The 22,170-nt window shown below is 41.7% G+C and overlaps 1 protein-coding gene across 1 annotated transcript in view; it reads right to left on the bottom strand.

The window, feature by feature from the left end:
- The window catches only part of NOSTRIN (nitric oxide synthase trafficking), a 71,766-nt gene that overhangs the window by 22,578 nt on the left and 27,018 nt on the right, over positions 1-22,170 (bottom strand). Inside the window, exons 4-8 of the mRNA XM_040357814.1 lie at positions 13,387-13,449; positions 9,537-9,618; positions 6,614-6,676; positions 4,766-4,870; positions 3,318-3,443 (exon numbers count right to left, since the gene is read on the bottom strand). Of these exons, the coding sequence (XP_040213748.1) occupies positions 3,318-3,443; positions 4,766-4,870; positions 6,614-6,676; positions 9,537-9,618; positions 13,387-13,449 (439 nt within the window). The remainder of the gene's footprint in view (positions 1-3,317; positions 3,444-4,765; positions 4,871-6,613; positions 6,677-9,536; positions 9,619-13,386; positions 13,450-22,170) is intronic.

The following is a 22,170-nucleotide window of genomic DNA, read 5'->3' as shown; positions in this document are numbered from 1 at the left end:
CACTATGGGTGTCCAGAACTGCAAATTTTCTGTTTTATTCATATGTAGCGCTTCCCCTAAAGGAGCTGCCGTAAGTTAACTAGTTCTTTCCCAGAGTTAATGCATAAAAATCCAGGCACATGGTAGCATTTCACTCATTCTGGCTCAATGAACAGTCATGGGGATGTCTTTAAAGATGTATATTGCTGAAGAACTTGAGATGGCATGTAGGGTGATATGGGACACTCCAGCTTCACCAAATATAGGCATGAGGATACTTCACTCCATTAGGTCTCTCTCTGAGCAGCCTCTATGCAGAAACAAATATGGTTGGCAGAAACTGAGCCTCTTCTTAGAAGCTATCCAAGGCAGGAATACTACTGGCTTGTCACCCAGGGATTACAGCACACAGTCATTAGAACCAGGAGCTCAGGACAGTACTCACAATGTCACAGGATCACCAGGTTACTCATTCCAGTATGCTGTATGTAAAGGGTTAAGTGGCACTACCTGCTCTTGAACAGTAAGGGGGAAGGGTGAGATGAGTGTGAGATCCCAAAAGCAGATGTATCTATGTCGGGTATCCTATAGTAGGGTCGGTTCAAATATGAAGTGAACTCCCTATGTTACTGGCCGTCAAGGATATATATTCCCTATGGTGAGGAGTACCCTAATATTGGCAGATGGTGATTCAAAAAGTACCTATACCATGGCCATCGACCTCAGTGGGGTCCCAGGTAGGTTTATGTCCCTTTATGTCAAAAATGGTTTTAGATCAGCTAGAAAACAGCGATAATAAATTATAATCACTTGCAGAATTGTGCGATAGCGATTTGTGGGGAAATTCGTCATAAAAAAAAAAAAATTATGACAGCGACAATTCTGCAACTGAGCAAATTTCAGTAATTTTGATTTGATTACATTATTGAATATTTTTATTATAATTATATTATTATTTGTTATAATTATTTATAGTTATTTATTATATTATAATTTATAATTTTGTTTTTAAAAAAATGTCATACCCGGGATGCCTATTAGACTCTTGTTTGGTCAGATTTAAGTGAGTTATTTCTAAAAATTACAGACCTACAATATAAAACGCCAAATTTCCTTGCAAATAATGGTACCGCTTTCAGCATGTTTTTTCTGAAAGAATCACACCGCCAGGGAGGTTAAGGAGGATATTACAACTAGTGGAGGAGTAGTAGCCTGAGTACATTCCACTACATATCCCAGGAGGGACTAAGCGGGGTATGTCCCTGCAGTAATAAGGCGCTCTGGTGAGTGCATTCACGAGAGGGGGGCACAGAAAAGTCACATATATATTTTTGGCACTGGAATTTTTAATGGACTGTCACAAATGTTTTGAATTTGCACCAGTCACTTTTTGGGAGTCTGATTTGATTTATGGATTTCCTATGTATTATTATTATTATTATTATTATTATTTTCTCACCCCCACATTAATATTTCATTATAGTTTGGTTTCATAGAACAGCGCCATATTCCCTCTTTTTGAGTTGTATTTAAGGACTGAGGTTTACTAACATTAAGGATCCCATTTTTCAGGAATGGTTGTGTTTGAGCTTCAATGCGTTTTTGTTAAGTGCAGTGGGCCAGATCCACGTACAGCGGGCTTAACTTAAATATTGGGATTTAAGTTACACCGACGCAAAATTTCTACCTAAGTGCCCGATCCACAAAGCACTTACCTAGAAATTTTCAGCGGTGTAACTTAAATCCGTCCGGCGCAAGGCGGGCCCAATCTAATGGGGCGAGTCCCATTTAAATTAGGCGCGCTCCCGCGCCGGACGTACTGCGCATGCTCCCGACGCGATTTTCCCGACGTGCTTTGCGCGAAGTTACGTTGCGCCGAGTTTTGTGAATCGCGCCGGGTAAAAAAAGTTGCGTCGGGAAAAAAAAGAGATGCGGCAGGAAAAAAAAAAAAAAAAAAAAAAATTGACAGCGTCACGGGAAAGCAGGGTCTACTTTTACATGGTGTACTAACTTTACACTTTGTAAAAGCAGCCCTATCTTTGCATTTGCAAACTAACAACTTACAGAGACTTCACGAAGGGAAACCGCTTCGTGGATCTCCGTAAGTGCTAATTTGCATACCCGAAGCGGAATTTAGACGAGAAATGCCCCCAGCGGCGGCCGCGGTACTGCATCCTAAGATCCGACAGTGTAAAACTATTACACCTGCCGGATCTTAGGAATATCTATGCGTAACTGATTCTCTGAATCAGCCGCATAGTTAGAAACAGGGATACGACGGCGTATCAGCAGATACGCCTGCGTATCCCTTTTGAGGGTCTGGCCCAGTGTTCTTAACACAAACTTAGGTTTATCAGTTGTTATAAACATTAGTATAGAGTTTATGAGTATACTTTATTATGTTCTGTATTAACACTTTTATATGATAGTGTAAATATATATATTTTTTCCCATAATGGTTGTATCCCTGACGATATGGCATTATACTAGCCCCAGTAAGTACAGGCATACCCCACTTTTAAGTACACAATGGGACCAGAGCATGTATGTAAAACGAAAATGTACTTAAAGTGAAACGTGTAGTGGGGGTGTCAGGAGCTGTAGTTGAGGTCTCAGGGGCTTTAGTGGGGCTGTCAGGGGCACACTGGAACAGGGTGGGCTATGCTCTCTGAGCTTCAGCTCCTTCTACTGCGGCTGCAAAATGTCTGTACAGTGCATGTAAGGCACTTTACATACACTCACGGGTATGTCCTTACTCGCGAGTGTATGTAAAGTGAGTGTACTTAAAGCGGGGTATGCCTGTACACACTACTCTCTATTTATACAACACTCGTCCGTGCCAAATATACTTCCTGGTTGTATAGAGGTAACTTTGTATTTGTAACTTGTTTTCATTAAGTGCTAATTCATTGGTTTAATCCTCATATACAGGACACATATCATTCATAAAGGAGTGGATCTGATCGATCTTTGATCTTTATAGTATGGACCTTATTGTGTCTGCAATTTGCAAGTTGACTAGTAAAATAGACTGGTCTTTCTATTTGTCTAATATAATCGTATATGTTATTGGTGAATGTAAGATTGTTTTCAACATTAAAAAATATATGGACATTTTTTGCTGAAGAGTGGAACAGTGTTGTTTATTTTTAGGAGATGACATCTGATAAGTTACTATGAACATCTGTATTTTACACATTTCTGTGGTACTTTGCTATACTGAATATGCCTGAATTGTTTCATAACAGTAATTGAAATGTAAACGATTTAATATTAGTATTAATAATAATATTAATTGAATTGTTTTGGTATGATTGAAGAGTATGATTGACACATACCTGATAACAACTCTCCAAACTACATTCCCACTTCAGCCTCACTGCTTGTCCATTGATATTCTCCTGATAATAATCTTCATCTGCTTTGGTCAGGACTTCTGTTGATTTTTTTAATTTATTCAGAAGCTGTAAATTGAATTTGGAACAATATAACCACAAAAGAAAAAAAAAACACTCCCCCAGTTTTACATTTTCTGGTATATAACCCATCGCTGATGAGGCTGCACTGATGGGCACCAATGGGCTGTACTGATGGGCATCGATAAGGGGGCACGGGTGGGCACTGATAGGTGGCACTGGTGGGCACTGAGAGGTGACACAGAGGTGGCACTGAAGGGCATTGATAGGTGGCACGAGACCCTCGAGGGTGCGTCCAGCCCTGGACTTGGCCCACGGTTCCTTGGTTTCGCCTACACTTGGACTTTGCAGGCCCGATCAGAGGACACACCTTCTTGATCATAGTGGACTCCCATTCAAAGTGGCCTGAGGTCATTCCTGTTACTCAGCCAACGACTAAGGCAACGGTTTCCATACTGTTACATCTCGCTGCTACGTTTGGATACCCCAGAGAAATCGTCACAGGTGGGCACTGAGAAGTGGCACTAATTGGTGGCACTTATAGCTGTCAGTGATGGGCAATGATAGGTTGCAGTGATGGGCACTGATGGGTGGCAGTGATGGGAACTGATGGGTGGCAATGATGGGCACTGATCAGCACTTGTGGGTTACACTGATAGGCAGCACTGCTAGGTGGCACTGATGAGGCACTGATTGTTACCACTGGTAGGCATTGATAGGTGGCACTCGTGGGCATTAATAGGTGGCACTGGTGGACACTGTGGGCACTGGCAGGTGGCACTGGCAGGCGGTAAATATGGGCAAAGATGAGGCAGATTTTGCCTCCTTCCTCTTCGGGGAAGATGGGCTTTTTTTCTCCTCATGCTGTTAGAGTGAAAAAAAAAGATTACCGAGCTTTGTTTACATCATGTGATCAGCTGTCATTGGCTGACAGCTGATCATGTGGTAAGGGGCCGGGACCGACCCCTTACTCGGATCTGTGGTCACCCGAGTCTCGGTGACTCGGTAATCACAGAGTGCGCCGCGCGCCTTGCAAGGGGCGTGTGGGGCACGTGCAAAGGGGAGGATGTCTATTGACGGCCTACAAGAAATTCAGGTCCGCGCTGTAGCCGTGATTCGGCAATAGCGCAGACGGCAAGTGGTTAAAAGAAGTAGTAGTAGTAATAGTATGCACCCAAGGCATAAAATTGCATCAAAAAAATTTACAGGAATCTCGCACTACATAATTGCACCTAAAAAAATGCATCAAAATCCCATCGCACTAGTGTGAACCAGGCCTACAAAATATATAGATACGTCAACAGTTCACCAAACAAGTAATAAAATAGCAGATTTGACTGAACCCTTCATAGGTAGCCACATAGGCTGACCTTCTGCTTCTCCTTCTCTGATGAGGACTGTTTGGTGTTTTCATTTTCTACATGATGAAAAAGAACTTCGTGTTTCTTAGTATGATCCATAAGCTTCTTTTTAATCTAAAAAACATACAAAGTAATTAAAGGTACACTGCAGCTGATTTTGAATATTAAAGAGTCAGTCTATCCAATACTGATATTACAGGTCTTCGTAGCTGCAGAAAAAATAACCCATCTGACAATATACAGGGTGGGTCATTTATATGGATACACCTTAATAAAATGGGAATGGTTGGTGATATTAACTTCCTGTTTGTGGCACATTAGTATATGTGAGGGGGGAAACTTTTCAAGATGGGTGGTGACCATGGCGGCCATTTTGAAGTCGGACATTTTGAATCCAACTTTTGTTATTTCAATAGGAAGAGGGTCATGTGACACATCAAACTTATTGGGAATTTCACCAGAAAAACAATGGTGTGCTTGTTTTATAGTAACTTTATTCTTTCATGAGTTATTTACAAGTTTCTGACCACTTATAAAATGTGTTCAATGTGCCGCCTATTTCGGAGCCTTAAAATTGCGGTAAAATCGTGGTAAAATAGCAGTGTTTTACCGCGATTTTAACGCTCCACTGTAGGCGTATCCAGTGTGAAAGGGGTCTAATGAAGAAACATCAGTGGCTGTCCTAGCTTCATTCAGCAAGAGCCCACAGCGTAGCACTTGCCGCATGTCACTGGAGAGCACATTGAACACATTTTATAAGTGGTCAGAAACGTGTAAATAACTCATGAAAGTATAAAGTTACGTTAAAAACAAGCACACCATTGTTTTTCTTGTGAAATTCCCAATAAGTTTGATGTGTCCCATGACCCTCTTCATATTGAAAAAACAAAAGTTGGATTCAAAATGGCAGACTTCAAAATGGCCGCCATGGTCACCACCCATCTTAAAAAGTTTCCCCCCTCACATATACTAATGTGCCACAAACAGGAAGTTAATATCACCAACCATTCCCATTTTATTAAGGTGTATCCATATAAATAGCCCACCCTGTATTATACCCTCAAGGTCAGTGTGCCTGCAAAGGGACCTCTTGGCCCTACACCCCGTTCTCACCTTACCAGTGCCTCCGTATTGCTCTATGCCCCTGAAAAGGGTGTGTATGCTCACCAGCTGTTGAGTAGCAAGGATTGGATTGCTGGTAAGATTAGTATGGGTAGGGATGGGCCCTTTGCAGAGATACTGTCACTTTGCCCTGCATGGACCAGGAGAATTTGTCTCTTTGAGCTAACCAGCTCTAGTTCTCATCTAGCACTTACCTTGTGCTGCTGGTTACCCTGTTTCAGGTCACTGAGATATAAGGGATGTGGAATGGCGCAGAATACTTCAACAAGAGGCAGCAGTATTGTCAAGAAGCAGTGTGAGAACCCTGCTAATTATGGGCTGCATTAGATTACTATACATCCAGATTAAAATATAACATAGTTGTGTAGCACCTCTTTAACAACTATACAACTATACAATTCAAGGCTGCCTTTAAATGTTAAGCTCTGCGAGCAGGGCCTTCTTCTTCCTTCTGTAATGTACTGTATTGTAATTGTACTGTCCCCCTTTATATTATATAGTGTCATGCAAACTGTTGGCACTATATAAATCCTGTATTATAATAATAATATTAATAATAATAATAATAAGTAGACAGTCTGATTTCAGCATAATTCCATTGTTTCCTAGTCAGCAATAGCAGTCACCCTATTGATTGTACTTACTACTTATACATTTAAATCAATAAGGCTTTCTACCTGACAATGCAATGACTGCCTACTCTGCATCCTCAGCATTAAATAAAACAGGAAATACCTTGATCTGTTGTTTCCAGTTGTTTAGCACAGCATTTGCCGCCTTGTCAACGTCATTATCTAGCTTGGAGGGGAGAAGAATGGATTCATTAGTACAAACTTTTTTTTTTTTTTAAACCTTTACAATGTCTCCTCAGGTCCTTAGGACCTAAAGACAAACATGTGGTTAAGAAGGCTGGGTTCTGTATTGTTGTTCATGAGGAAGCTAGCACACTCAGGACTTTATAAGGCATAGGGGGAGATTGCCTGGTGCAGCTGTGCATAGTGACCAATCAGATTCCAGGTTTTATTGTCAAAGCTTAACTGAACAAGCTGGAGTTAGAAGCTGGTTACTGTGTACCGCTGCACCAGATTCTGTGTGCACCAGTTTTAGTAAATCTCTCCCATAGAGTCATGTGAATTTTTACGAGAGAAATAACGAGTCAGAGGTCTCCAAACCATAGCCTACAGGCCGTATGCAGCACTTTGCTGGCCTTTAACTGACCCTTGGGGCACGATTCCTCCCACTGACACCAACGATGGGGCACTATTCCTCCCACTTACACCAACGATGGGGCACTATTCCTCCCACTGTTACCAACGATTGCGCACTATTCCTCCCACTGACACTAACGATTGCGCACTATTCCTTCCACTGACACCAACAATGGGGCACTATCCCTCCCACTGACACCAACGATGGGGCACTATCCCTCCCACTGACACCAACGATTGGGCAGTATTCCTCCCACTAACAACAGTGATTGAGCATAATTCCTGCCACTGACACCAACAATTGGGCCTAATCCCTCCCACTGACACCAATTTGACATAAATCCTCTCACTGACACTAACAATTGAGCATAATTCCTCCCACTGATACCGACTGGGATAATTCTTCCCACTGACACCAACAATGAGGCACTATTTCTCAAAAAAATACAAATGATGGGGTACTTTTCCTCCCACTGACACCAATGGACGGGCCAGTATTCCTCTTATTGGCACCAGTAATAGGACTCTATTCCTCGTACTGACCACTGGTGTTGTGTCATTTTTTCCCACTGACACTAGGGTATTTTCTACTTCTGGGAGAGCACAGTCTGGCCCCCTAAAGTCCGAAGGATTGTAAACCAGTCCTTTGTCTAAAACATTTGTAGATTCCTGACCTAGAGGGGGTATTTTTAAAAAAAGTTATAGAGCTAATCATCCTGTGAGAATTGTGGCAGAATGAAACGTTATGAAAGGTATTTTCTCTCCAGGTTCAATAAAAAAGAGTGTTCAGGAAAACACTGCATTATGGCCACTAGATGGAGCTGACTATCAAAATATATATTAAAAAAACATAAATATAATAAATGAAAGTATATATTACTTATGATCATCAGCTCTATCTAGTGGCCATAATAGTATTTTCTAGATCTACTCTATTCTGTATGAACGAATAACATATAACCTGGAGAAAAAAATAGCCTGATAACAATTGATTTTGCCCCCATTGACAGAGAACAAATGTACATGCATATAGATGAAAAGCTCTGCATATTGTTTTATTACTACAACCCTTGGGGAAGTGAAACTTCCGCTTATATGATTCCCCCTCCTCCGGTGCCACAATTGGCACCTTTCGGGAGGGGGGAGCGGGTACCTGTTTTGACAGGTACCCTGTCCCCGTTTCCGTCGGACCTCATTGCGGTGAGGTACATCAGAAGTCCGACCCTCTCCTACTCCCCCTGCTGCCGGCCCAGTAATAGAGCGCAGAGAGAGTGTGCAGTAGGGACCTGGAAATTAAGCCGCAAGGTTTCACTGTCGGGTTCCCTTATCGCCAAAGGGAAGCATCGGTTGCAGTGCCGACATCGCTGGAATCCAGTACAGGTAAGTGTCTGTTAAATGTGGGTGAGAGAGAGAGGACATTTTCTAACACGTGTCATGCGATATGTCAAAACTCTCCTTCATCCCAGGCATATTTGGTTCCCAATATACAGACTCAGGTTTTCTTCTTTATACAATGTTTATTCTTCCACAGACAGGACAGCAAGACAATCAATGCTTACATATTACAGCTGGTAAAACATCATGGCAGGGTGGCAATTAAGAAAGTTACAGAAGGAGGAAATAGATGTTATGATGGTACGATCTGTCTCTGCTGGGAAAGGTTCCTTCCAGCAGATTGGGCCTTCCTACCCCCATCTTTTCTGTAGGGTCGTGACCCTAAGGCTTCCTACCTAACTACGCACACCACATTGATACTTATACAGGTTTAAAAGCCAAGCTAAGCATAATTAGACTAGCTCCAAAGAAGGTTGGTGATAAACGTAACACCCACTTGTGTATTTTTAAGTAACATCTCCACCCACTGTCTTGACTTAGGTCTCCTAAAATTCATGAAGTCTACGACAGATGTAGTTTCGTCCTGTAACTGACCTTGTCCTCAAACCACCATGTTTAATCAATAAATCAGAAACATTTATCGCATAAAAATATTAATACATTTAAAATCTAACAGTGTCCTAATATTAAAAGTCAGCAGCTACAGTATGTGTAGCTGCTGACTTTAATTTTTTGGAGGGGGGCGGCGGAACGCCACTTTAAGTATCTTTTAACCTGAGAAAAATAGAAAAGGGAAAAGGTTTTATTACCCCAAATTTAAAGCATTCGCAAACCAAAGTCATTAATAGTGAATAGTCACTAAAATATTTTTGCGGCCATAGTAAATCGTGGATGGATGGGGCTCTTTGAAGTTGGTTTATTTGCGAGTTAGAAATATGTTTGAAGTTGTCTATGGAGTGAACGGTTGTAATGTCAGGAGACGGCTCTGACTATGAATCTCAGTGTGCGGGAAGAAGGGGGAGAGGCTGCAATGAAAAATGATGTCTTTAGCGCTAGTCACAACATTTCTTAACAACTATACCATTCAAGGCTGTAAATGTAGCACAGTTGCTTACCTTTTTCCTTCTCTTGTCATGTTCTTCTAAGATTTGATTTGTTGGTTTAATGGCATCTTGTTGCATAGCTGTGCCAAGTTTTCTAAATACAGAGGAAAAGTTCTGCTAAATATACACTTGCCAAGTTTTTAACCACTTGTCCACCGCCTAACTGTGAAAAAACTTCATTACTTTGTCTTTGACGTTTAATACCGGGTTATGGCTGCAGCTAGATGTCAGAACCCCCAGTATCATTATTTCCATCAGGTGCCGGTCTTTCTTATTAAAATAGTCCGAGCTGCGCATTCGTCGCTGGATCAATCTTACATAGTTACATTAGTCAGGTTGAAAAAAGACACAAGTCCATCCAGTTTAACCATAATAAAAAAAATAATAATAATATCATACAATCCCATATACCCAATTCTATACCCACAGTTGATCCAGAGAAAGGCGAAAAAACCCTTAGAACCTCTAGAAGAGGCACCCCACTCCTGCCGCTTTACGGTGGTTTCTGGGGTTACCTGGGTGATTGGTAGCTCCGGGAACCGATCCAGCGATGGCGGCCGCTGGGCTGAAAGATGAATGAAGGAAAGATGGCCTCCGTCCTCATCTCTATCGTAGAGGAGGACTGAGCAACATTGTGACATCACTTCCAGTTCCATGTAAACAAGACTTTTGAGGGTCTTTTAGACCCCACATCTCTCCATAAAGAGGACGTGTCATGCTGTATTGTTATCGCAAGGGATGTTTACATTCCTTGCAATAGCAATAAAAGTGACCCAACATTTTTTTTTTTAAGGGACAGTGTAAAAATTAAAAGAATGTAATAAAATAAGAAAAACTATTTTTTTTTAAAGATGCCCACCATTGCTGCGTGCTCGCGCGCAGTGGTGAACACACGTAGGTCGTGTCCACATATGTAAACATTGTTCGCACCACACATGTGAGGTATCGCAGAAAACGGCAGAGTGAGGGCAATAATGAATTTTTTCATGGTTGAACTAGATGTACTTGTGACTTTTTTCAAAAAGCAAGGGAAGAGGCACCTCTAAGTGTAGATGTTTTAAGTAATTTAATATAAAAATAAGTACAGGCAACTCACATTGTTGAAGTTCAAAATAGGCATTTGTACATAGATTCTTTAGAAGTGGTCATCAGCTCTGTCACTTGTGGTCCTTCTTCTGTTGGGCGCTGTAAGTTGTTGAGGCCGGCGGCGGTGGGGAAGAGAGCTTGCAAGCCAGGCAGTGGACTGGAGATGTTTTTGCAGCAGAATGGCGCCAGTGACGTCACATGCGCCATTCTGCTGCAAAAACATCTCCCCTCCACTGCCTGGCTTGCAAGCTCTCTTCCCCACCACCGCCCGCCTCAACACCTTACAGCGGTGAAGGACAGCTTCCCACAGCACAGCGCCCAGCAGAAGAAGGACCACAAGTGACAGAGCTGATGACCACTTCTAAAGAATCTATGTACAAATGCCTATTTTGCACTTCAACAATGTGAGTTGCCTGTACTTATTTTTATATTAAATTACTTAAAACATCTACACTTAGAGGTGCCTCTTCCCTTGCTTTTTGTTACAGTCTCGGAACATGGTTTCTGTTCTTCAATGATGGCAGCCCTGAGGTTATAGTTGTGACCTCGCAAAAAATTTTTATCCGTCCATCCCTGGACTTTCTCTCCTTAACCTACATCCCCTGAGCATTGGACTCTTTTATATTGTACAAAATCTTGTGCACATTATTACTTATTTATTTATTTATTTATAATTATTTTATATATATTTTTATATATATATTTATTTATTTATAATTATCATTATTTTCATTATTACATAATTTTATAATATTAAGGAATCATTGCATTCAGCTTTTGCGCATTATCTCCTTGTGTATTGTGTCTTTTTTCAACCTGACTAACTATGTAACTATATAATAATTCTAGCACGAGATCATCTCTGTACCCCTAAACTGGTAACCTGTGGAAAATTCGAAAGCGTTGGCTACGGAGATTTTTAAGTACCGTAGTTCCGCGCCCTTCCACGAGCACGCACAATTTTAAAGCATAACATGTTAAGTGTCTATTTACTTGGCGTATCATCAGCTTTCATATTTTACAAAAAAATAAAAATTGGGATATATATTGTCTTTTTTTATTCATTAACCACTTAAGCCCCGGACCAATATGCTGCTAAATGCCCAAAGGCGTTTTTACAATTCGGCACTGCGTCGCTTTAACAGACAATTGCGTGCTCGTGCGACGTGGCTCCCAAACAAAATTGGCGTCCTTTTTTCCCCACAAATAGAGCTTTCTTTTGGTGGTATTTTATCACCTCTGCTTTTTTTATTTTTTGCGCTATAAACAAAAATAGAGCGACAATTTTGAAAAAAATGCTATATTTTTTTACTTTTTGCTGTAATAAATATCCCCCAAAACATATATATATATATATAAAAAAAAAAAAATTCGTCAGTTTAGGCCGATACGTATTCTTCTACCTATTTTTGGTAAAAAAAAAAACGCAATAAGCGTTTATCGGTTGGTTTGCGCAAAATTTATAGCGTTTACAAAATAGGGGATAGTTTTATTGCATTTTTATTAATTTTTTTTTTTTTACTACTATTGGCGGCGATCAGCGATTTTTTTCGTGACTGCGACATTATGGCGGACACTTCGGACAATTTTGACACATTTTTGGGACCATTGTCATTTTCACAGCAAAAAATGCATTTAAATTGCATTGTTTATTGTGAAAATGACAGTTGCAGTTTGGGAGTTAACCACAGGGGGCGCTGTAGGAGTTAGGGTTCACCTAGTGTGTGTTTACAACTGTAGGGGGGTGTGGCTGTAGGACTGATGTCATCGATCGAGTCTCCCTATAAAAGGGATCACTCGATCGATGCAGCCACCACAGTGAAGCACGGGGAAGCCGTGTTTACATACGACTCTCCCCGTTCTTCAGCCGCGCCATCGTCCCGGATCGCTCCCCGCGGGAATCCGACCGCCGCATGTACCGGGGGGGGGGTCCCGATCGGACCCCCCACCCGCTAAAAGGCAAGGACGTACATGTACGCCCATTTGCCTGTACGTGCCATTCTGTGGACGTATATATACATGCGGCGGTCGGGAAGTGGTTTCGTGTATTTTTCTAAAAAAAAAAAAAAAATTGAAAAAACGCTGAGAAAAAAACGTGTGACATAAAAATTGCAATGGCCGTCATATTTTCTAGGGCTTCTGTTAAAAAAATAAAAAATATATAAATATTCAAAGTAATTTTCTTGCAATAAATACAGATTTTTAATCACCAGGTGGTTAAAGATGAACTCCAGGCAAACAGCTAAATAAACAGATAAAATACATATAGACCTCTTTCACACTAAGGCAGTTTTCAAGCGTTTTTGCGCTAGAAAAATATTGCCTGTAAAGTGCCTTAAAACCGCCTCTCATTCATTACAATGAGTGCTTTCACACCCTGGCGGTGCACTTGCAGGACATTCAGAAAATCCTGCAAGCAGCATCTTTGGGGTGGTTTGGGAGCACTGTATACAACACCTCTGCCCATTGCAATGAATAGCCTGCAAAGCGCTTCGGAAGTGCCGCAACATGGGAGTTTTTAACCCCTTCTTTGGGGTTAAAAGTGCCCCGCTAACAACTGAAAAGCGAAAGACTCTCTCTTCCTACCAGCGTGCTCCTTGCACTGTCACAGAACTGAATGGCTCTTTGTGCTGCTTTTCCTGCTCCCAGACTAAGCTCCACTGTACAAGGGACTGATAACAAATCAAATTAAGGTACTTACACAAGATTTGTTTGTAATCATTGCACAGATCGTTTTGTGTAGCCGGTGTAATAATACATTAAGATTTGTACTTACTTGTGTACTTCAGCTGTTGCCTTCATTTCTTCAGCAGCACAGGCCCAGGCATTATTAATGCAACTAAATAAGATAATTATAATTAATTGTAGTTCTTCACACAGCATTTCATTTATCAGCTTCCTCAAACATATTTGGCCTGGGAACACAATGATATCATTTGGAAAGGCCGTGAGACTAAGGCAAGCCATAGATGATGTGATTATTGCTCCATTCCCCCATCAAAGTCAGTGTTGATGAGGAAATCCCTCCCACAGCGCTCCCTGTCAGCAGAACACAATGATTATTGTTAGCAGCTATAGCCACCGGCAGCAATCGCATACAAAAAATCAGACAGGCTAGTTGAACTGAATTTGATTGATATATCGACTTCGAAACAACCAGCCTGCTCATAGATGGATCGAATGTTGGCTGATCTCCTCGCTGAACTGGACCAAATTCGATCCATTTTTGGCTGGCTTATGGCTGGATAGCTAACCCTCCCCCCAAAAAAAACCCATCCCAAATAATAAAGAGGTGGGAGGGAGGAGGGGGGTAATGCGGAACTTCCCCTTTTAGGTACAGTTTTGCTTTAAAGTGTTTGTAAACAATCACCTTGTAAAACAAGTAAAACAACCCATTCAGTTTAAAATAGAAATGAAAGGCAAAAACATTTGTGTATAGGTTTAAAAAACATAAATACCCGTTATATTCCCTGTGTTCTAAGCTGTATAAGAGATGGGGGAGGGGACACAGCAGTATACTGAACTTCCCAGTAAAAGTTTGTGCAGGAGAAGAGTGTCAGGACAAGTCTGAGGTCTCGTACACACGACCGTTTTCCTCGACAAAATCCATCAAGAAACTTGGTGGCAGAGCTTTTTTGCCGAGGAAAACGGTCGTGTGTATGTTTTTCATTGAGAAAACTGTCGTGGAACTCGACGAGAAAAAAGGAGAACAGGTTCTCTTTTTCCTCATCGGGAGTCTCAATTTCCTCGTCGTGTTTCTCGTCGGGTTTATGACGAGAAACACGTTTGTGTGTATGCTTAGAAACCCGCACATGCTCAGAATAAAGTATGAGACAGGAGCGCACGTTCAGTAAAAGTAGGGTTCTTAATGGAGATAGCACATTTTTCACGCGGTAACAGACTGAAAAGCGCCAATCGTCTCTCACCAAACTTTTACTTAACAAGCAGTAACATGAGATTAGCAAAAGCAGCCCCAAAGGTGGCACCAGTGGAATCAAACTTCCCCTTTGTAGTGCCGTTGTACGTCACCGTGTTTGAGAACGACGAGATTTTGTCTTGAAAGTGTGTACGCGAAAAAAGCTTGTCAAGATTCTCGACAAGCCTGACAAGGAACTCGTAGAGGAAAACAATGTTTCATTTACGACGAGTTCCTCAGTCATGTGTACGAGGCCTGAGCCTTGGAGGAGAGCAGGCTGAGTTCCCAGCACAGCTAGAGAACTGAGCATGCTGTGCTCCCCTGCTTAGTGTGGTTAGTTTTTAATAGGAAATCAGAGGCACTGGCAGAAACATCAGGGATATCACACACAGGAAGTAATACAAAGAGAACAGGATACTTCCTCATACAAGTATATAGTACAGCAGCCACATAACAGGAATATGCAATGATTAATGAATACAGTACTGCATCATTTCTTTTTATATCTCCCTGGAGTTTACTGAACTGCAGGCACAAAAATGTTTTTTGCCGCTTTTTTGGCGATTTTGTACAGGTCAAAGGGTCAATGTAAAAAGCAGAAAAACGCCTAAAAATAAGCTCATGGACTTTTTTGAGCTTCATGCGTTTTGCTTCAGGTGACAAAATGCTTAGATGTGAACAGGTGCCAATGAAATAAAATGTGGATTTTGCTTGTTGGGCGTTTTTCGGGCATTTTTTCTGGCATTATACGAGCTGAAAATGCTCAATGCAGCCTCAACCCTTCGATCACCTCTGATGTTATTCCCTTCCCTGCCAGCATCATTTATACAGTGTCAGTGCATATATTTAGCACTGATCACTGTAATATGTCACTGGTTCATAAAAAAGTCTCAGAAATGTCAGTTAGGTGTCCGATCTATCCCCCGGTGTCCGGAATGTCACAGTCCCACTAAAAATCGCTGATCTTTACCATTACAAAAAAAATAAAAAAATATATCCCCTATTTTGTAGATGCTATAACTTTTACGCAAGCCAATCAATATATGCCTATTTGTATTTTTTTTTTTACCAAACATTATGTAGCAGAATACATATTGGCCTAAACTGATGATGAAATTTGATTTCATTTTTTTTATTGGATGTGTTTTAAAGCAGAAACTAAAAAATATATATTTTTTTTTCAAAATTGTAGCTCTTATTTTGTTTATAGCGCAAAAAATAAAAACCCGCAGAGGTGATCAAATACCACCAAAAGAAAGCTCTATTTGTGAGAAAAAAAGGACGTTAATTTTGTTTGGGAGCCACGTCGCACAACCGCGCAATTGTTAGTTAAAGCGACGCAGTGCTGAATCCTAAAAAGTGGCCTGGTCTTTGGCCGGCCAAATGGGGGCTTAAGTGGTTAAAGCAGAAACTAAAAAATATAGTTTTTTTTTCAAAATTGTCACTCTTATTTTGTTTATAGCGCAAAAAATAAAACCGCAGAGGTGATCAAATACCACCAAAAGAAAGCTCTATTTGTGGAAAAAAAAGAACAATTTTATTTGGGTACAGCGTCACATGACCACGCAATTGTCAGTTAAAATAACGCAGTGCCATATGACAAAAAATGACCTAGTCCTGAAGGGTGTAAAACCTTCCAGAGCTGAAGTGGTTAAACTGTTAAATCAATGGGTTACTTATGCTTTAATTTATTCACAGATGCTGTTACATATTTTGATATGAATATGTTGGTTTTGCACTGTTATATGCATATCTCCAGTGTGGGTGTATTTATAATTTGCCTTTACACTTATTTATGGATTAGGGTTTTGCTTTTGAGGTTTAAAGGAAAAGCGCACCAATTTTTTCACATTATTAAGATGACATTATCATATGTAATGACTGCACAGAGATGTCACTGGCGTACAGTTCATGGTTCAGTATCCCGATGTACATAGATGACACATGATCACACACGGAACTATCCATCTCACTGATAAACTGTCAAAACATTGCAGATCATTCACCAATAAATTATTATCAATAAATTAGACTCAGGTAACACCTCCCTAGTGTGCAATAAACACTAACCTGCGTCTGATCTCAGAACTGACTGCAATTATTTCTGAAAACATGACCCCCCTATCATATGGGCACAAAAGTAGCATCCTCTTGCAAATGAAGTACATTGGAGGGGATTTACCCAAACTGGCGCACATAGAATCTGGTGCAGCTGTGCATAGTAACTAATCTAACATCAGTTTGTTCACTTAAAGTGGATGTAAACCCAAAATGTTAAATCTTTTTTGCTGTCACATAATCTCCTATTGCTTGAGGGCCCCATAATCTCCTATTGCTCGGGGGCCCCATAATCTCCTATTGCCCGGGGGCCCCATAATTTCCTATTGCCCGGGGGCCCCATAATCTCCTATTGCCCGGGGGCCCCATCATTTCCTATTGCCCGGGGGCCCCATAATCTCCTAATGCCCGGGGGCCCCATAATCTCCTATTGCCTGGGGGCCCCATAATCTCCTATTGCCCAGGGACCCCATAATCTCCTATTGCTCGGGGGCCCCATAATCTCCTATTGCCCAGGGGCCCCATAATCTCCTATTGCCCGGGGGCCCCATGAGTTGTCAGTCCGCCCCTGGTGCCAGGGTTAGTGTTTGGATCATGTAAGGGCCAAAGGTTAAGGTCAGGGTCATAAGTCAGGGTCAAAGGTCATGTAAGACATTTTTGAGCAGGAATTTGTTTTAAAAAAAAAAAGCATTTTTTTAAATTAGTATCTGTGTCAGTTAGTGTCAGTGTCTGTTTTAGGTAGGATACAAAAAATGCAAAACTCGCACTGGGCCTTACTACTGGTACAAACAACAAATAACGAAATGACAAATGTGCATATGTGGTATCGATGTGACTGTCAGGAGCAGGAGAATTTATTTTGGGTTGTACTTTGGTGGTAGGTTATGGTAGTCACAAGAAATACACAGCTACATTTGAAAAAAAAATATTTTGTTTTACTACTTTGGGCAGTTTTCCTTTGATAATAATAAAAAAAATACCGTATTTTCCGGCGTATAAGACGACTTTCTAACCCCTTAAAATCTTCTTAAAAGTCGGGGGTCGTCTTATACGCCGGTAACCTAACATCCTTACCTTATCCCAAGACATGCAGAATCACGACCGAACGATTTTTCAAAAGCCGCGCCTCCTACGTCTTCTGTTCCGTGATAGGCGGAACACTCAGCTTCCCAGGAGGCACTGTGTTCAGTGTCCGCCTATCACGGAGGCCCTCTCGTCCTGTGTTTAGTGTCCGCCTATCACGGAGGCATTCTCGTCCTCGGACGAGAGGGCCTCCGTGATAGGCGAACACTGAACACAGTGCCTTCTGGGAAGCTGAGTGCTTCCGCCTATCACGGAACAGAAGACGTAGGAGGCGCGGCTTTTGAAAAAACGTACGGCCGCGATTCTACATGTCTTGGGATAAGGTAAGGGCACAGTCTGGCATGTAATGGGGCACAGTCTGGCATGTAATGGGGCACAGTCTGGCATGTAATGGGGCATAGTCTGGGATGTAATGGGGCACAGTCTGGCATGTAATGGGGCACAGTCTGGCATGTAATGGGGCACAGTCTGGCATGTAATGGGGCACAGTCTGGCATGTAATGGGGCATAGTCTGGCATGTAATGGGGCACAGTCTGGCATGTAGTGGCACAGTCTGGCATGTAATGATGGCACCGTGAGGCGAGGCATGACTAGTAGGAAGGGGGTAGTCTTATACGGCGAGTATATCCCAAAACCAACATTTTGGCTGGAAAATTAGGGGGCCGTCTTATACGCCGGCAAATACGGTATATATAAATCGGGAGATACCCATTACCATTTACTACCAAATATAAGGCCAATTTGTCCATCCTGAAAAAACAACAAGATATATATATAATCCACCTGGATACACAAAGTAGTTGTGATTATATGGTCAGTTTTACTAACACCTGTCAAAGTTGCAAAACTGCGCTTGGGCATTCAAATTTGTATTATCCTTAGGCGCGAAGGGGTTAACAATTAAGCCATACAGAAGATTTTTAGTATTATCATCGCACTACTAAACTCTACTCTTATTAATCACAGAAGACCAGTGATTGATTGTTAAATGACTAAACAACGGGCTCCCTATGGTGTTGCCTACACAGTCACATGTAACAGCAATAAATCACAAAATACTGCAGCCTTGTGTGATCAGCCACAAATAATTGCTGTCACCTATGCAGGTGATAATAGTAGCAAGACTGAGCTTCAAAAAATATCCTAAAAATATCCTTTCTGCTGTAGCTGTAAATTCCTCTAGGGTTCTGTTTGAGAGTCTGCATTTACATTACTGGATTCTGAAACTAATACTTATGATGCAACATCTATATTCTTATTTAGATTTGATCAGATTCTTTGATTTTATTTATTTTTCCTTATAATGTTGCCATGTGAAGCCCTGTACACACGATCGGTTTGTCTGATGAAAACGGACCGATGGACCGTTTTCATCGGACGAACCGATCGTGTGTGGGCCCCATAATTTTTTTTCCCATCGGTGAAAAAAATAGAACCTGTTTTTAATTTTTCCTATGGTTAAAAAAATGATAGAAAAAAACGATCGTCTGTGGGGAAGTCCATTGGTCAAAAATCCACGCATGCTCAGAATCAAGTCGACGCATGCTCGGAAGCATTGAACTTAATTTTCTCAGCACGTCGTAGTGTTTTACGTCACCGCGTTGGACACAATCGTATTTTTAACCGATGGTGTGTAGGCAATACTGATGAAAGTCAGCTTCATCGGATATCTGATGAAAAAATCGATCGGATTAGATTCCATCAGATATCCGATCGTGTGTACAGGGCTTAAGTGTTTGTTGTTTATTGGATTTTATTGGAAACTCATTTTTTTTTTTGTAGAAAGTCAGTAAAAAAAGATCTCCAAAGTAGGGTTGTCCCGATACCGATACTAGTATCGGTATCGGGACCGATACAGAGCATTTGCGTGAGTACTTGTACTCGCGCAAATCCTCCCGATGCCTGATCCGATACCTGGAAGAGAGAGGCAGCGTGTAATGCCTGTGTCCCTGTATAATGCTCAGACGGTGGCCATCCAGTGTACAAAAGCCGCGCCTCGTCCTCGTCTGTGATAGGGGAACACTCCCAGCAAGTGAGTCAGTGTTCTGCCTATCACGGACACCCTTTCATCCTCATCCCATGGACGAGGATGAGAGGATGTCTGTGATAGGCGGAACACTTAGGCCTCGTATACACGATAGGACAGCCAGAAGACAATGGTCTGAAGGACCGTTTTCATCAGTCCAAACCGATCGTGTGTGGGCCCCATAGGTCATTTAACCTTAGGTTAAAAAAAATGAGAACTTGCTTTAAAATTTAACCGCTGGACTGATAACCGATAGGTCAAAACCCGATCGTTAGTATGCAAAAGCATCGGTTAAAAACACGCGCATGCTCAGAATCAAGTCGACGCATGCTTGGAAGCATTGAACTTCGTTTTTTTCAGCACGTCGTTGTGTTTTATGTCACCGTGTTCTGACTTGGTCGGTTTTTTAACTGATGGTGTGTACGCACGACGGACCATCAGTCAGCTTCATAGGTTAACCAAGGACAACGGTCCTTCAGACCGTTGTCCTCTGGCTATCCTATCGTGTGTACGAGGCCTAACTCACTGCTGGCAAACTGAGTTCCCCTATCACAGACAAGGACGAGGAGGAGGCGCGGCTTTTGTACACTGGATGGCTGCCATCAGAGCATTATACAGGGACACAGGCATTACAATTGGCGTCATTGAGAAGGGAATTGCGGTCTTTGGCCTGTCAGACTCTTGGAGGTAAAATGAGAGAGAAGTTTAGTGGGCTGAGCGCTAAAAATATCCATCCAATCCAAACTTCCTCCGACGGGAGAAGAGTGTTGTGTCATGTGCTTTCTATAGATTCTTTTTCATGAAATTCTTTTTAGATTTTACATGAAAAGCCTAAATGTGGCCAATCAGAGAAGTGATGACATTTACTTTCCAGCTATTTGTTGGATGAACAAATCATCTATCTGTCTGTCTATCTATCCTTTATTGTAATTTAAACCACATTCTACAGTTATGGAAGAGGATGTCTGTCAGTGCCATTTGTCAGTGCCAGCCATCAATGCGTCACTGTCTCATGACATTAAAAAAAGTATCGGTAATCGGTATCGTCGACTACTTGAAAAAAAAGTATCGGTACTTGTACTCGGTCTTAAAAAAATGTTATCGGGACAACCCATATCCAAAGGGTGGGCCAACTCAATATTGAACCCTACGGACAAAGACTGGGATGCCATTAAAGTTCATGTAGAGGAGAAAATAACTGCCGCTCCAGGTGAGTGCACTAAGCAATCCGTGTCCTCTCAGAAGCGTGGGTGCAGGCAATGCACGGAGCAAAAACTTGAAGAAAAGATTTGGACAGCCGCACTTCCACAAAATCCTTAAAAAGGTTGCCTTTAATGGTAAAAATGTAGACAGCACTACAAGTCACAGCAGACAGTGGGGTATATAACTGACGCGTTTCGCACTGTAATGTCAGCGCTTAGTCATAGCTAAAACAAAATGGTACACAACTCAAATATATACACACCTAAAAACCAAACCAATCACGTGATCCACCTTCACCTGTGGCCAACCATCACTAATGATGTAAGTGGGATGGTAAAAAACAATCGATGGTGATCACCTGGAGGGGTGGACCACATTAGTGGTGAGGTCTAACACACATATGAAAAACCCAAAACTAAAGTAAAAATATTAAAGTTCATGTGCCTATAAAGGCAGGTGTCCCAATACTTTTGGCAATATAATGTATATATATTATTATCGTCATATGGCTTATCTATGTATACATTACATTTCCCTCTCTGGGCAGGGGGTTGGGAGTGTGTGGATGGAGAACTTCTCCCCGAGGTGGGGTGTCTGCCTCGAGTGAAAGAATGTCTAGTTTCGCCATTGCCGCTTTCCATTACTTTTTTGAATCCCATTTTGTAAACATTGGTTTCTGATCACCACAGATCTTTGAACACAAGACTGTCCTACATTTCTATCCCCAACACTGTTGAGTAAAGAAAATTGTATATTAAACGCACATATAGCACATAAATTGAAGGGCCCCTTCAGTATTCTGAACTCCTATAGAGGTCCGAGGAGTCAAAGGCCCAGATTCTCAAAGGGCTTACGACGGCGCAACGCCATGTACGCCATCGTAAGTCCTAATCTGGGCCGTCGTATCTATGCGACTGATTCTTAGAATCAGTTACGCATAGATGTCCATTAGATCCAACAGGCGTAAGGCTCTTACGCTGTCGGATCTTAAATGCAATTTTTTTTTTGCCGTTAGGTGTCGCCTCTGTCGTTTTCCCCGTCGAGTATGCAAATTAGCTAGATACGCGAATTCCCGAACGTACGCGCGGGCGGCGCAGTAAAGTTACGACGTTTACGTTAGGCTTGTCCTGGCGTAAAGTTGCCCCTGGGTATATGAGGCGCAATCAATGTTAAGTATGGCCGTCGTTCCCGCGTCGAAATTTATAAATTTACGTTGTTTGCGTAAGTCGTCCGTGAATGGGGCTGGATGCCATTTATGTTGATGTGGAAACCA

Source organism: Rana temporaria, chromosome 6 (assembly GCF_905171775.1).
Source record: "Rana temporaria chromosome 6, aRanTem1.1, whole genome shotgun sequence".
In the NCBI taxonomy this organism is placed as follows: Eukaryota; Metazoa; Chordata; class Amphibia; order Anura; family Ranidae; genus Rana; species Rana temporaria.
The sequence above is the reverse complement of the archived record's forward strand: the minus strand, read 5'-3'. Positions and strand labels throughout refer to the sequence as shown.